General features: G+C 39.5%; 1 protein-coding gene across 8 annotated transcripts in view; it reads left to right on the top strand.

Annotated features, from left to right (window-relative positions):
• Positions 1–17,230, top strand: part of camta1b (calmodulin binding transcription activator 1b) — a 278,270-nt gene that overhangs the window by 128,190 nt on the left and 132,850 nt on the right. For all 8 annotated transcript variants that reach the window (XM_084395724.1, XM_084395726.1, XM_084395730.1 and 5 more), the window contains one exon: positions 4,385–4,452. In XM_084395724.1, the coding sequence (XP_084251850.1) occupies positions 4,385–4,452 (68 nt within the window). The remainder of the gene's footprint in view (positions 1–4,384; positions 4,453–17,230) is intronic.

A 17,230-nucleotide genomic window follows, 5' to 3' on the forward strand; every position in this document is an offset into this window, starting at 1 on the left:
AGTTTTAATGTTTATTTTATATTTTAAAGTTTTAATATGACACAGTTCTATAAAAAATGTTTTTAAAACCCATTAAAATCATGCTGTTTTGGAGCACATGTGATGAATAAAACTGTAAAGTACTGCCAAAAATCATGCTGGAACAAATTTTACAATTGCAAACAAAGCCTTTTGTGATATTTTCATGATTGATCATTGATGTCACTTCTGATTCCCATCCCTAACATTTTAAAAATGATTTCAGTCATTGGTATATTGCATTACCTCACCATGGATCTAGTAGTAGAAGACTTTTTTTTTAATGTAATTGCCATTTTTGACTAATTCTGGAGTGTTCGCCATGGTCAAACAACAAAAGACACCCCTCAGCTCAAGCGGGCCGGCTTGATCATTTAAACAAAGTGCTTCATCAACTTTGAAATAATAGCTGGAGTAATTGAACTCGATAGTCATTACGCCTTTTTCACAAGCACGACGGTGATGTGAAATCCACACGTTTTCCCTTAAATAAACCTGTCAGGGAGTCACACTGTTCACGACTTCTCTTTCATATTGGGAACAACAGAAGGAGACGGATGGCAGGCCTGGCCTTTTGAAACAGGTAGCTGGATTTGCTCATGTCTTCCTTTGGTGTTGAATTGTTAGAAGCGTTTCGAAGATCATTTTCACAGGAGGCCGATTTGCATTTCATAAAGTTTAGCAACAAGCATTCAATATGTAAGCCAGAGAGAGAGAGAGAGAGAGAGAGTCTGGAAGGAAAAAGACACTTCAGTTTGTCTGGAGCGCTGGATCTTTCTCACACACCTCTTGACTCCCGTTTACCCCTACTATAGTTTAAAGAGCGCTTTGAGGAGTTTCACATTTGTCGGCTCCTGAGTGGCAAACTTGGAGGCGCTCATTGGCAGTCAGAGTGAGGCGTCGGCGCCGCCCTTCAGGTTAACTGCGGGTTAGGGAAAGAGCCGCCTGGAGCAGGTTCGCTAGAATCCGAACGAATGGCCCCCGGGGTTCGCGGGAAGTCAGAGGGAGGGGGAACGGGATAAACGAAGGAACGGGGATAGGATGTTCTCTGGCACAACGCTGAAGCCCCGAGGCCTTCATCTTCATTTCAATGCAAAATGACTTTGTCATATAATCTCTTTGGTGACTACAGCTCTGAGTTAGGAGCACGGAACAGAGGAATAATAAGGCAATGAGAGCAAAGAGGAGGGGAGGAGTGCTGGGAATGTATATGGAGCACAAAAAAGCAAGCTTATCGAAAATAGAGGAAAACTAGGCTGAGAAGGGACAGTAAAGATGAGCGAGCTGCTGAGAATTGACTCCTTAATAAACAGAATTTGACAAAGGCCCGGCTCCCCGATGCTCGGTATCTGTCTTGTTGCTTGTTTGCCAAATTACAGCGGGTCATTGTTTTTCATTCAGTCCATCAGCGGCAGTGCCAGGACACTCCCAGGGTCCCAGCATAACAAACAATCCAACAGTGAGAATAGAGGCCCCCAGCCCAACGGTAAACAGGAGAACAAAGAAGTGTGTGTTACGGTCACATAAGGTGATGGAACAGTTTGAAAAATATCACAGAAAACAATGAAGGCGGCCATTGGTGTGTTTGAAACTTTCAGACAAAGCTTTTGTCAGACATTCCAACACTTCTAGTCAAAGGAATAGTTCTCCCCAAAAAATTTCATCTTCTATCATCATTTACTTATTTCATATCATTCCAAACTTGTATGCATCTCTACTTTTTCTGTATGAAACAATGAAAGTCAATGAGGATTGTTGTTTGGAATTCTTGGATCATGACTAAAGGATCATTTTCATTTTCACAATATGAATTCCAGTTCATTTTAATTAAACGTTCCTAAATCCAAATAGCAATTGAATTGAAATTCTATTCTACTTGAGAAATTGAATGTCTCACACTTTTCCTCTTTCCTCTTGGCTCTTTAATGCGCTTCTCATTTCTCCTCTGTTAGGCCCATCCCTTCCCTCTTTGCCTTCAATAATGAGGCCAGCAGGGTTAAATTGGCACTGCACAAGTTGGCTTCTCTAAATTGAAACCGAGAGAGAACATTGCCAGTTGTGTTCCAATACACTTCTCTAGGCCTTCTGCCTGTTTTCAGAACCGAGCCAAGAGAGCATATGGCCGCATGTAGATACACAGCGAATCTTTCGCGTGACTGTCAGCCGAACACTCTACCCTCCGCTCTGTTGTGAAGAGCGTCCTGATGTGTCTGTCCTGTAGACGTGTGGCACTCGTTACCCAAATCCCCTCTCTTTAGCCACATTCTACTTAATATAAAGAGCAAGCAATTGTGATAGAGCTGTTAACGTATATGTGATGTACGTCGTCTCTGTATTCTAGAAGCCCAGACACTCATTCTCCTCACGCTTTGCTAAAATGAGCCCACTGGTGCATAAAATGAGATCGCTCTTTCAACTGATCTCAGAATTCAGGCACAAGTAACTCATGTGCACGTGAATGTTGTCGTAAGCGCTCCGGTGGTGGTTGCACACCAATACGACGCAGGTCCTGGCTCTTGTCAGAGGAGTTGATAGTCGATATGGCATGCTGATTGGCTGTAGGGCTCGAGATGCAGTTGGGCCCTTGCGACTGTGTAATCTGGCTCCTGACAGCTGCACAGCGGGCCGTCTGAACACTTTACCAATACCCCGGAGCGACGGATGAACGATGGTCATCGTCAGGTCATCTAGAAACATCCGCAACTCTTGTATCTCGGCATGGAGACGGACGGGTTACTCATACTAATGCTCAAAACCGCTTTACACGAGATCATGTTCTCGGACAACATTCATTAAGTTTATAAGACTGTGTTTTGTGGTGTTTCAATTGAGTACTCTAGTTTTATAAGGGCTGCTAGAGGAAAGCTGGTCAATTTTACCGCACCTGAGAGAGAGTAAAACTCAGTCGGATAGATTTGGTTTTAGTACTTTTAATAGGTCTGATAATATCAAGGGCAACATGTCACCTGTAATCTATCTATCTATCTATCTATCTATCTATCTATCTATCTATCTATCTATCTATCTATCTATCTATCTATCTACACTCTAAAAACTGCTGGGTTGTGTTAACCCAATTTTGGGTCAAATATGGTCTCACCCAACTTTGGGTTAAAAAATGCAATTTAAAAATGGACAAATTGCATTTTGGACAAAATCAAAAATGGACAAAAATGCAATTTAAAAATGGACAAATTGCATTGGTTACATTAAAAATGTAAACCAACGGCTGGGTTTGTCCATTTTTAAATTGAATTTTTAACCCAACGTTGGGTGAGACCATATTTGACCCAAAATTGGGTTAACACAACCCAGCAGTTTTTAGAGTCTATCTATCTATCTATCTATCTATCTATCTATCTATCTATCTATCTATCTATCTATCTATCTATCTATCTATCTATCTATCTATCTATCTATCTATCTATCTATCTATCTATCTATCTATCGTTATTTCATTCTATCTGTTGTTCTTTCATTCTATCTATCTATCTATCTATCATTCTTTCATTCTATCTATCATTCTTTCATTCTTTCATTCTATCTATTGTTCTACATATCTATCTATATATCTATCTATCTATCTATCTATCTATCTATCATTCTTTCATTCTTTCATTCTATCTATTGTTCTACATATCTATCTATCTATCTATCTATCTATTTATCTGTCGTTATTTCATTCTATCTGTTGTTCTTTCATTCTATCTATCTATCTATCTATCTATCTATCTATCTATCTATCTATCTATCTATCTATCTATCTATCTATCATTCTTTCATTCTATCTATTGTTCTACATATCTACCTATCTATCTATCTATCTCTCTATCTATCTATCTATCTATCTATATCTATCTATCTATCGTTATTTCATTCTATCTGTTGTTCTATCTATCTATCTATCTATCGTTCTTTCATTATATCTATCTATCTATCTATCTATCTATCTATCTATCTACAGTATCATTCTTTCGTGCTATCTATCATTCTAGGTCTATAAACCGTCAAACATTTTAAACTTGAATTTAAGTTGATTTGAATTGCACTCAACCCTGGAGTTTACATGATGCCTCAAAGTATTTCCAAGAACACCATTGTACATGATACTTTGCGTTTTAATAGTGTGACCAGAGGAGAGAAGGCGGGAAATAACAGAACAAGGAAATGTGGAATGTTGTAAGAATGTGTGCTGTAGGGTTTAAAAAAAAGAAAGAAAATATAGCTTATCCTAACTGATATCTTAGTTGATAATGGAACACTAACACTGTAATGTTATTGAACTAGACAATTCGAATTTTTAAGACATGTTTTAGACGGTAAAAAGAGCACAATCTTGAATATCTCTTTATTTGATCTGTTGCAGGAGATTGCAGCCTACTTGATAACGTTTGAAAAACATGAAGAGTGGCTGACGACGTCCCCCAAAACCAGGTAAGATGACACGCGTGGCAGCGTCTCCTTGTTTTATGTGTAGAGTGTTACCTGAAAAGCAGAAAGGTACTGTACATTTCAGTACAACTGCCAGTTCCTGCACATTTCGCGGGCATGTGCAGACAGATAATGGAATATTAATGACTATTTATAATGCAAGATGTGGCCAGGTCTATTAGCTTAATGCTGTCTTTGCTCACCAATGCCATTAATGTGGGTGGTAATGTGGTGAGATCGTAGAACATCACCCTACGGTGATAAGGGCTTAGCACGAAATTTACAGTGTTACTTGATTTACGGAGCAGCGATAATGAAAAAGCTTTTTACTTGTAATGCCAGTTTCTATATCTATCCAGAGAGATAACAGCTGTGATATGATGATGAATGCAAATTAAGATAATATGTGGTTATATATGTAGCACACATCAAGAGCTACCAAACGGCACGTAGATTAATTTTAAACTTTGACGTTCCAAATGTTTTCAGTGCGGTTTATTTCTATAGAAGGCCATGCAATTAAATGTAATCATGACATAAGGAACTTGAGAGTAAAGACGACAATATCCAACGGTACCAAAAAGAGCAATTTCGCATGCTTATCTGCAGTGGTCCGGAAAGATAAGTTTGGATTTATTCATAAACAGAAAACCGTGGAAAGAGCAAGTGTTTGTATGGGAGGCAAATCAAGGGAAAGGGAAAATGTGGGCAGACAAATCACCACGGGGTTTCGGGTTCAAGAGCTGTTTACATGGCCAGAGGTTACCTGGCCAGCATCTGGACCTGTCATTCACCCGACGTGTACACACACATTTGTAAGTACAGCGAGCAGAAGAGGCAAATAAGAGCTGCTTTACTGAGCACACAGCCGATCCAGTCTTTTAGAAACAACCTTGTTTTCTTGCGTAACGGTATTTAGTGATTCAGCTCTGACATCAGATACCAAATGACTCATAAGGTGCTTTTTGATTTGTTTGTATTTTAGGCACACCGACACATACACGGTGCCCCCAAAATATATTTTAGGAATTAAGCTGCACATCAAAATGTCTGAGTGTCATTGCATTAGATAACAAAATAGCAAGCGTCATTTATTTAGATGAAAGAAGCACATGTTTTTCAAGTTTGCTGGCTTAAAGTAATCAAACGATTATACGCTCAGAAAACATGCATTTCATATCCAGAAATGTGGATCTTTTTTGCCGGATTTCATTTACACCATTCCAATGATCGTCCGCTGTGAGGTTTTGATTTGCATGAGATTTTTTTTTTTAGCAATATTTGGCAAATTCTTTGGGGTCAGTACGATTTTTTTATGTTTCAAAAAAAGTCTCTCATGCTCAACAAAAATACAGTAAAACAGTAATATTGTTTAAAATAATTTTAAAATATGATTTGTTCCTGTGATCAAAGCTGAATTTTCAGCATCATTACTCCAGTCTTCAGTGTCACATGATCCTCCAGAAATCATTCTAATATGCTGATTTGATGCTCAAGAAGTTAAAAAAGTTGTGCTGCTTAATATTTTTGTTAAAACATGACACTTTTTTTTTTAGGACTGATGAATAGAAAGTTCAAAAGAACAGCATTTATTTAAAACATTTATAAAAACAATATCTTCACTGTTACTTCTGATCAATTTAATTTGTCCTTGCTAAATAAAAGTATTAATTTATTTCAAACATTTCAAACCCCCAACTTTTGAACAGTAATGTACCTTTTAAAAAACAGTTTGATTTGCTTTTAGAGAGAATCTGTGTGCCCCCATTATGTGGGTCACATGAGAAAAGTGCATCCAAATTAGAGCTTAACGATGAAGCGTTAATGATATGATCGCAGTGTGTGACAACGGCAGGACACAGAGCAGCAGGGAAGAGACTGTCGGGCAACTGTCCTCTACACACACACACACGCAAACAAACATGTAAACACAAGTGTTCCCACTGAGTCTCACACACGCACACACACACACAGCCCCTCGCCGCCCCCGGCCTGCCTTTACATAATGGCTCTGATTTCAGTCTGCAATTTGCCATGGCTGTTTAGTGCAGCGCGTGCTTTCCTGCTCTTAATGAAGCTTGTGTGACTCCAGGCTGTCTTCAGGGGTCACAACCAGTGTCAGTTCACACTGCAAGCGACGACTGGAGATACACAGCCGACATCAGTCCTAAATGCTTCCACACACACATTCATCTCGTAATATAATTAAAGCAATGAAAGCACTGCTATGATTGTGTCGTCGTATTAATTTGAAGTTAAAAGAGTGCTTGTATCTCAGTAGTGACTCTTTATGGAACGAGCGGTTGGGTAATTCACTCATGATATCTCATCTCAGGATATTAATTTGTTTTTATAGCACTGATAAGACTTTTAAGGCCAGCTTTGATGTATTTTTGTTGTTATTTGTCGATTTGCGCTAATATTCATACAGTGCTGTTGTTTGTTCACACGTATGTTGCGCTGCTGTGCATTGTGTGAGTTTATTGGCCAGGTGTTCCTGCTCTGTGTATTTGTATTCATAAATGTGTCCTGGCGTGTGCATATGTGCGCATTTTAACCTTTATATGCCTGTCAGGTCTTGGCATTGCCACTACTGTGTGTGTGTGTGTGTGTGTGTGTGTGTGTGTGTGTGTGTGTGTGTGTGTGTGTGTGTGTGTGTGTGTGTGTGTGTGTGTGTGCGCGCACTCCAGGGCCCTCAACAAGTACAGTTTTCTACAAACATTTCTGACTATTAATTATAAGAAATATTTGTTATAAGAATTATTATTTAGAATTGTATAGAATAAATTACAATAATGTGTAATATAAATTATTGTAACATTTAACATATTAACTTGACATGATTTATATTACATTATGCAAATGATAATCATATACAAAAAAATACAATTATTAATCTTATAATTAATACAATTATATATAATTAGTATTATTTTAAATAATTTTATATAATATAAAATGATGTAAATTATGAACAGAAATATAATACGATGAATAATTATTATATAATATTAATAAAAAATCATGTATTATAACATGTTGTTATTATTATTATTATTATTATTATAAGATTTGTATATAGTTTTTGTGATCTCATATTAATTGAGAGACTAAATGAAATATGGCAGGACCATTGAAATGGACTATGATGATTTCATGTGAAGCTAAAGCAAGAAGAAAAAAGATTTGCCATTGGGAGAAATATGGGTATTTAATTCAAAAGGGAAAAGTTTATTTTTCTTATCCCATTGGCAGTTTATTCATTTTTTTGTCTTAAATATGAATATTGTTGTGCGGTGCAGTCGCTCCCAGACTCCTCTAAAGAGCAGAACATAAAGGGCCCTTTCCCATTAAAACAATGACGTCTGAGGAATACCAATGCATGCCCGCTGCCGTTTTGTCAAAGTTTAATTTGGCTGATCTGCTTTGTGTCATGTGTCTCTCCTCTCTTCCGCAAGGGGAGTGCATCTGAGGTCGTAATTAAACACCACACGCTCATTCATGTGCAAATCCACCCAGGGCTCTTTGAAACCAAAGCAATGGAGGATAGAACAAGGAGAAAATTGATAAACAGAGGGAAAGAAAAAACAGGGCAGACGCAGAGGAGAAAGTGTCCGCACGTCTCCAGGAGTTCATGTTTCCTGCTCGAGTTGTAGTGGACTTTGTAGGCCAGTGAACCGAGAAGACCCGTCTGTCCCGCGGTGAATTTTAAACAGAACTAGAATAGAAACCACTTGTGCCGAACGGACCTTCGTTCCTAAATTCTCCCCCCGGTTGTTCTTAAAGGTACGTAATTGACCAATTAAAGCACTAATGATCCGTATCAGTTTGTCATCAGAGTTGATAAACATGAAAGTCGAGTGAAATGATCCATAACAGAAGTTTGATTGGGCAGAGGGACACACAAACACAACGCGCATGAATACACACACATATATTGTGAGTCAGCATGTGTTTTATCTGACATTCAGCCAGGAGAGAGATAGAGAGAGAGATTGATCTGCTCTCTCTATGTGATGTACACACCTACTGGCAGCTCCAGACACAAACAGAATATATTCAATATACCGACACACTGTACTTGACTGTGATGATAGTCTACAGACTGCTTTACACTTCATCTTCTGCTTTGTTTTTATCACACGTGTCCACTGGTGCAAAGTCAGATGAGCTGAGCGGACGTTTTCCATTCATTCTCTATGGCTGCCGAGCAGCAGGGGATTGTGGGATTGACAGCGCCGGCAAGCGAGCGATGAGAGTGTCAGAAAGAACATTTTAACTTCACTCAAATGAAAGACGAAAAACGTTCTCAGTGTGATGAAAAGGTAGTTTCAGAGTTTAAATCACATTGTTACATATTACTATGCATATAGTTTTCTCTTTCATTGTATTATATATATGTATATATATATATATATTTGAGAGTTTGTGAGACTGAATCAGGTCTAGATACGGTCTGCGCTGCACTGTTTTTGGTGAGTTACAGCCAATGATAATCAGGGATTATCTGTGATAGACATGGAGATGCCTTTACTTGAAATGCACAAACACAACACAATGTCTTTATATGCGGCATAATGAAATAATATTGATATGGTCCAGTTATTTTCATCACACATCTACCAGATAAAGAAGCTCTGTTAGTGCGAACACACACTCACACACGCACACATCAAGTTTTTGTTTGATGCCCACCTCTTGTTTGAGCGCCTTCCCATAATCCCGAATGAGCAGTTTGTTGGACATACCTTTTATTAAAACACCAAAATAACAACAGTGAGCTTTGAAGGTTTCATCGAACATAGCGCTCTATTCCTCCTGGAAATAAACAACCGCTTTCACATAGCAAACAGTAAGTGTGTGTGTGTGAGAGAGAGAGAGAGAGAGAGAGAGAGAAGATTGTGGAGATGTAGGCAGTGGCGATACATAAACTGAGTGTGTGTGTGTGAGAGAGAGAGAGAGAGAGAGAGAGAGAGAGAGAGAGAGAGAGAGAGAGAGAGAGAGAGAGAGAGAGAGAGAGAGAGAGAGAGAGAGAGAGAGAGAAAGAAGATTGTGGAGATGTAGGCAGTGGCGATGGATACACTGAGTGTGTGTGTGTGTGTGTGTGTGTGTGTGTGTGTGTGTGTGTGTGTGTGTGTGTGTGTGTGTGTGTGTGTGTGTGTGTGTGTGTGTGAGAGAGAAGGAGAAGGAGAAGGAGAAAGAGAAAGAGAGAGAGAAGATTGTGGAGATGTCGGCTGTGGCGACACATACACTGAGTGTGTGTGTGTGTGTGTGTGTGTGTGTGTGTGTGTGTGTGTGTGTCTGTGTGTGTGTGTGTGTGTGTGTGTGTGTGTGTGTGTGTGTGTGTGTGTGTGAGAGAGAAGGAGAAAGAGAAAGAGAGAGAGAAGATTGTGGAGGCTGTGGTGATACATACACTGAGTGTGTGTGTGTGTGTGTGTGTGTGTGTGTGTGTGTGTGTGTGTGTGTGTGTGTGTGTGTGTGTGTGTGTGTGTGTGTGTGTGTGTGTGTGTGTGTGTGTGTGTGTGTGTGTGTGTGTGTGTGTGTCGCGTGCCTGCCATAATGAATTGTGCGCTGTGCCGTCTCTCAGACAGTACGTCAGCTCCTCTGGCTCTTCCCGCTAGTTCTGCATGTGTTGGCGCGCTGCAGCGGCAGACAGACTCTCTGCTCTGCACTAATGCTTTCTGGCAAGACACTGGGCATTTATTAATGCAGGAAAAGAAATTGTTTGTGTGTGTGTGCATGTGTGAATGTTTGCATTAGTGTTGTCACGATACCGAACGTTCAGTAGTCTATACCAATAGCAGTGATACTTCCTGTTACTTAATACCAATTTTAGACACGGTGGTTACATTTTGTTTGTGTGTGTGTGTGTGTGTGTGTGTGTGTGTGTGTGTGTGTGTGTATGTGTGCTTTTGTGCATGCATGCTATTATGTACTGAATGTGTGCTTTTGTGATTTTGCTGTGTGCTTTTGTGCAAGTGTTTTTATGCATTTATGTGTGCGAGTGAGTGAGTGAGTGAGTGTACACAGTGTGTGTGTACATGTTTTTCTATCCCGGTGGGGACTTAAACCTGAATGCACACAGACTCATGGGGACTTGTGTCACTGTGGGGACCTAAATTGAGGTACACAAGCTTATAAATCATACAGAATGAGTTTTTTTGAAAATGTAAAAATGCAGAAAGTTTGGTGTGATGGGTAGGGTTAGTGTGAGGGGACAGAATATACAGTTTGGACGGTATAAAAACCATTATGTCTATGGAGAGTAAAGATAGCGAACCAGACTGTGTGTGCGTGTGCGTGCGTGTGTGTGTGTGTGTGTCCTGAGTGAAGCGGTCCGTCCGAGAGGTAGTTGAGCAAGATGAAACGAGAGGGGTCTGGGAAGTGGCAACATGTCAATATGAAATAGAGAGAGAGAGAAAGAGACAGGAGCCAGAGGAGAGCAGCGAGAGATGATGGATGAGAGATGCCGTGTAAGACGCACTGAACCATACGGGAAGAGCAGAGGAAGAAATCTGACGGAATTGGAAAAGAGAAAACACAGCAAGCAGAAGATATGTGAAGGATGAGCACGCGCTGATGAAAGCAGCGATACGTCTGTGTGGTCCGGGAACACACTGTTGACCAGTGAGAGAATCCCGGCTCTATTAAACATACAACACACCAAACTATCACAGCTGAAGTCGTGCGCGTTGGGTTGGCGTCTGTATTTTTGATAGTGGTCGGTCATAGTACATCTTTTGATCTGAGTGCCGGGTGACCTGATTCTGTCGGCCTCGAGCTCATGAATAATCCAAAACAAACCATCATAAACAAACACATTAATGCATTCTGCCATGTGCAGTACACAGCCTTGAATGTGTCCGTCATCAGAGCTTCAGAGTCACTGATCAGATTGGTCAAGTTTTCAAATACTTGTTCTACATCTTTTTGACATTTTTGGTACTCTTGAAGTACTGAACATTTAAAAAAATTAAATAATGCCCAGAATACACAAGTATGAGAATGCAAACACCTCTAGTAAAAAAAAAAAAAGCAACACAATTATTTGATGCATTCTTAGCATTGTTTTCAGATTTCATTAAAAAGATCTTCATTTGTGTTCAGAGGATAAATGAAAGTCTTACGGGTTTGGAACGACACGAGGGTGAGTAATTAATTACAGAATTTACATTTTTGGGTGAACGAACCCATTAAAGGTCAATTCAATTTATTTATTTTCGTTTTTCAGTTGCTGTACAGAATGTTATCTGGTTGAAAGAATAAAAAATGACATTTGACAGAGCATTTGAAAGTAAAATAATTTAGAAATGTTTCATTTATAGTGAGAAATAACCATTGTAGTCATCAAATATACACTTGGTTATTTCTAAAGCTCCCTTGAATTTGTTCTAGATCATTAGACATAGACATGGGAGAGAGAGGTAGAGCTCATGGGCAGATCACCCCTGCGAGGCTCAGTGTCTCCTGGTGATAAAGACTGAATTCAATTATTTAGCAGCACTTGCAGAACAGACGTCAACTCACCGTCCCTCCTCTAGGGATGAAGTGTGTGTCTGTTAGAGTACATCCGCTGTGAAAAAAAGCGGAATTTATGACTTAAATAGTGGTAATGAAATACCAGAGTGATTAGCATATAATGGTACACAGAAGCTTCTTGGAAATATTGAACCTGAAATAGCAGGTATTTAGCGCTCTTCTGGAGGTGAGCATTAGGGTTTATAACTCCAGAGTGTGTTATTTCTTAAAGGGATAGATCACCCAAAAATGTTTCTAAACGTTCTAAACCTGCATGACTTTCTTCTTCCACAGGGCACAGACATTTTTTGAAGATTGTTTCTATGCTTTTTTTTCTCCTGTGCAATACAATGGACTGTGAATGAAGCATTTACACTTCAAAAAGGATTCAAAGAACATTAAAAACAGAGATCGAAAACAGCTGGAAGTTGTCATTCACAAAAATGGATCTCTCAGTGGCATATTCAGATATTTTCAATAAATGTGTTATGATTCGTTCATAAATGATTATATCCAGTTCTTGTGTTCAACTCACAGACTCGATGACTCAGTTGCAATGTGTAACGACTCAGTGGAGGGGGAAATTATCAATGAATAACTTTAATATTGGGATATTGAACACAAGTTGTATAGTCTGTGTCTATAATGATTTAGCATCCTTATTTTGAAGTTTGAAATCCTCGGTCCCCATTCATTGTAATTGCATTGACACGAAAGATCAACACAGTCTGCAGAACATCTCCTTTTGTGTTCCACGGAAGAAAGCCGCACAACGGGGAGTAAATGACAGAATTATCATTTTTAGGTGAACTATCCCTTTAAATGAGACCACAGCGCTCAAGGTGTGATTAAATGAGACCCTGGAAACCACAAAGCCGTCCCAGTCTTCTTGAAACCATATTTTCCAGAGAGTGTGCGGTTATAGGCGCTTCTGATAATGCACATGTATTAGGTTCAACAAGGAATGATGGAGAGTTTTGACTTCAATTAATTCTTCATCATTGCATTAATTAATCTAAATCTATAGTTAATTAATTATGCAGTATATTTTTTTTTCTTGTGCATGTTTAAAAAGTCAAAAGGATTGTTGGATGATGTTTTAAATTGGAAAATTAATATTCATAACTCCTAATGAAGTTTCTAGAATGACCCTCGATTCATGGCTTTACTGAGATTTAATTAACAATCCTGGCAGCCGACACCTTTGACAGAATGGGTGGCATAATCGAGTCACGTGGAGTGACTTATTGTTCGAACACGATAAAACATACAAACATTAATATCTTGCAAACGCTGAGCTCTCTTAAGATCCTCAAAGACACAGACATCTCATAATATGCCATTCACAAATTATCCTGGCAAACATTCAGAGTAAAACTGCTTAAGTGTGAAAATAATGTCATGCAAGACTGAGCAGTAATGAATATATTAGGACACGGGCATCTGATCCAAGGTCAGAGGAAAATTTGCAGCAACATTTATAGACCCCGTAGAATTTTCAATAATTGCCGTCCTGTCATAAAAGTTTAACCCTCAAACCGTGATATTGATGCCAGACATCGACCGCCAGCTAAATTAATCACATTACTATAGAGTGGGAGATTTAATACAGATTTCTTTTTAATTTATTTATGCACATTATTGTTTTGTTTGCTACTGTAGACTTGTTCATGTATTTTTTAGTTCCTATTCAGTTTTAGCATATTCTGGGTGCTTGTTAAGGTGTTTGATAGGAGTGGTTTCATAGAAATCCACCCCAAGTGATATTCAACGTACATTTATGCAGTGTTTCACCCAGATTAGGGTAATATTGTTTATTATTACTGTCTTTAGTATCTTTAGTTTTCAGTCTGCCAGTGCTCTCAGCGACGCTGTCCGTGGTCCTGAAGTCCCACTGACTCCACAGACACATCGTCTCCAGACTGATTATGACAGTTATGATCACATCAGCACTTGTGTGTGTGTGAACTCGGCATGACCTCGGCGTCCTCCAGTGAGTGAATCTGCAATCAGTCAACACACTGACCTTTATCACCTCACGCTTGACCCTGAGTCAACCCAGGCCAACATAAGGGAGCATTCACACAGTACACATTCTTGCATTCAGAAACAACTGAATGTAGCTCAAAAAACTTGTATAATCCACATTTTCTGATTGGTCACTAGTAAATATGTGCCTGTGATGCAAAGCTGCATTTTCAGCGTCATTACTCCAGGCTTCAGCGTCACATGATCCTTCAGAAATCATTCTAATATGATGAGTTGGTGCTGTTACGTCCAGAGCCGTAAGGTTCTGTCTGTGTGTGTTCAGCTGTGCTGCTTTCTCTTTTTCTCTATCCCTGTCTCTCTTCATAGGAGAAATGGTTCCACCTGGTACAGATAATCAATGGCCTTCTGTGATTGGATGCTGGGAGTATTTAAACTGCAAACACCATCAGAGCTGTGTTGGTGGTGGCTTGACTGTGTGCAGCAGCAGCAGCAATGAGGTCCCTTCTTCAACCCCAGACCTGAGACTTTGTTGAAGCCAGTAGTGAACAGTGTATCTCTACCTTATATTGTGTGTACTACTTAGTGAAGTAGTTTTCTCTTTTTAGTCTCTTTCTATTTCAATCCCTGATTGAGACTTTAAAGGCAGAAGTGAGTGTTACCTTTAATGGATAATCATTGTTTGACTTAAGGGATTATTTTCTCTTGGTTTATTTGAAGTTTGTTACTTAATCATTTATTTCTTTATTTTGTGAGGTTAGTAGGGAGGTGGGTGCCATTTATTTTAAATCATACTTTTTTCTCCTGTTTATGCTAGCAAGGGAGTTAGCTTATTTTGTTGTACTTTGTTTTCTTTTCTTTTAGTTTAGGTAGCTTGATTAATGAGGAGTAAGATTGATTATGTTTGTTATTTTGGCTATACCCCCTTCTGAACTTGATACCTCTCTCTTTCTTTTGCCTAATTTGTAAATAAAACTACTTTCTTGAATGAGATCACTATGTGGTTATTGTGAAACAACTCTGGGTCTGGAGACGGGGTGGCTTCATGCTGTTGCACTTTCATTTCACCACCATCCATTTTTACTGTTTCATTCCTCCCCTAGACCAATCAGGAAAACGTAACAGTAAATGGGGGCTCGTCCCTTTGTTGATTTGTAGTATCGCAAACTTGTCTACTTCGTGTGTGACAACTCTTTGAGGTAAGCGTGTTCATTCTTTTTGCATTATTCACATTTGTTTGCCTGGCTGATTCACTTTTGATGAGGGAGGAGTAGTCTGTGTAGACTATGGAATTTGATCTAGTTTCATTCACATTATATCCTTCTTGGGAAGTATATAATCGTTGCCGAAAAAAAGATTTGATTGAAATAGCAGACTTCTTTCATATTAATATTCCAAAAGAAGCGAGTAAACAGGTAATCAAGGAGGGGTTATTTGGAGAGCTAGTTAAAATTGGCATTCTAGTACCATCAGGTGAGGAAGGTATTGTTGGGGTAGAGTCCGATGCTGTGGTGGAGTCTGCAGTTTCTGATTCTAATCCTAATATGGAGCCCAAAGATACTTGTTCTGAGCCATTACTAGCCATTAAGTTAAAGGAGATTGAATTGAAGCTAAAACAGGAAGAATGTGAGGCAGAGCGTATTAAGTTGCGTATGGTAGAAGTGAAAGGAGATCGTGATATTGAACTGCGTAGGTTAGAGATAGAAGCTTTAAAGCTGCGTAGGCCTATTCCATTGCCTCAATCCAGATTACCTTCTGTGTCAGTTAAAATGCCAGAAGTGGAATCTGCTCAAAACTCAAGGTGTAACTTCTCTGATTCCCCATTTGACTCCCCCCCTGATTTTGATGTAGGTAAATTCATTCGTTTGGTGCCATCATTCAGAGAAACTGAGGTAGACTCATATTTTACAGCATTTGAGCGGATAGCTGCTAAGCTGCGATGGCCTAAAGACATGTGGGTTCTACTTTTGCAAAGTAACTTTGTAGGGAAGGCGCAAGAGGTCTCAGCTGCATTGCCAATCGAGCAAGCTCTTGATTACGATGTAGTTAAGACGGCGGTTTTGAGAGCATATGAATTAGTGCCTGAGGCGTATCGTCAGAAATTTCGATCGCATGTGAAATCAGCCAGACAGACATATGTTGAATTTGCCAGAGAGAAGAAAACACTATTTGATAAGTGGTGTCTTTCCAGTGGGATCACAACCTTTGAGCAGCTTCAGGAGTTGATCCTGCTGGAAGACTTTAAAACGTGTGCACCAGAAAACGTTGTTGTATATCTTAACGAACAAAAAGTGCAGGTTCTAGCTGACGCTGCTATTGCAGCTGATGAATTTGTATTAACGCATCGAAATGTGTTTTCAGGAACCCGATCGTACAAAAGCCAGCCTTCCATGGGGGGAAGCTCTGAAGTTTTCCGATCACCTAGTCGTAATACTAACACCGGTCAAGAATATAGTTCACGACGTAAATTGAGTCCTAAACGTGCAGGTGATGGGCGAGCATGTTTTTTTTGCCTTGACCCCAATCACTTAATTTCGGAATGTAAGGCGTGGAAGCAAAAGAATTCTGCTTCTAAGTTCAAAAGTGTGGCGCTTGTGCAATCGATTCCAAAAGCATATGATGTGAATGCTACCACTTATCAGCCATTTATTTGTACTGGTACTGTCTCTCTTTCATCTGAGTCAGAGGAAAGACAGTTAAGGATTCTAAGAGATACTGGGGCTGCTCAGTCTTTTATTTTAGAAGACAGGCTTCCTTTTTCTGCTGAGTCGTATACGGGTACTGATGTGCTAGTTCGTGGTTTTGGAATGGTTTGTGTCAATGTTCCTCTTCATCAAGTGTATTTGAAGTCGGAACTTGTTACTGGTTTAGTGACGCTGGGGGTATGTTCACAGTTACCTGTAGATGGGGTTGATTTCATTCTAGGAAATGATCTTGCCGGTGGCAAAGTCTTTCCTCGTCCTATTGTTACTCATGAACCTGTTACTACTGAAGTATCTGAACTTGCGACTCAGTATCGATCTGTATTTCCTGCCTGTGCTGTAACACGAGCTCAGTCACTGAAATTTGGTGATGTTTCAGATATTTCAGATACTGTGTTGTTTTCTCAACCTGAGGATATAGAGAGGGTGACAAAAGTTACATCTAAGGTTGAGTTAGAAAACATTGAATCCCCTGAGTTACCGAAAGTCACATTGAAAATAGGTAAGGTGGAGTTAGCTGCTGCACAGATTACTGACCCTTCCCTGGCTACTTGTAGAGATGCTGTAGTAGATTG

This window comes from Rutilus rutilus, assembly GCF_951802725.1.
Source record: "Rutilus rutilus genome assembly, chromosome: 22".
Classification (NCBI taxonomy): Eukaryota; Metazoa; Chordata; class Actinopteri; order Cypriniformes; family Leuciscidae; genus Rutilus; species Rutilus rutilus.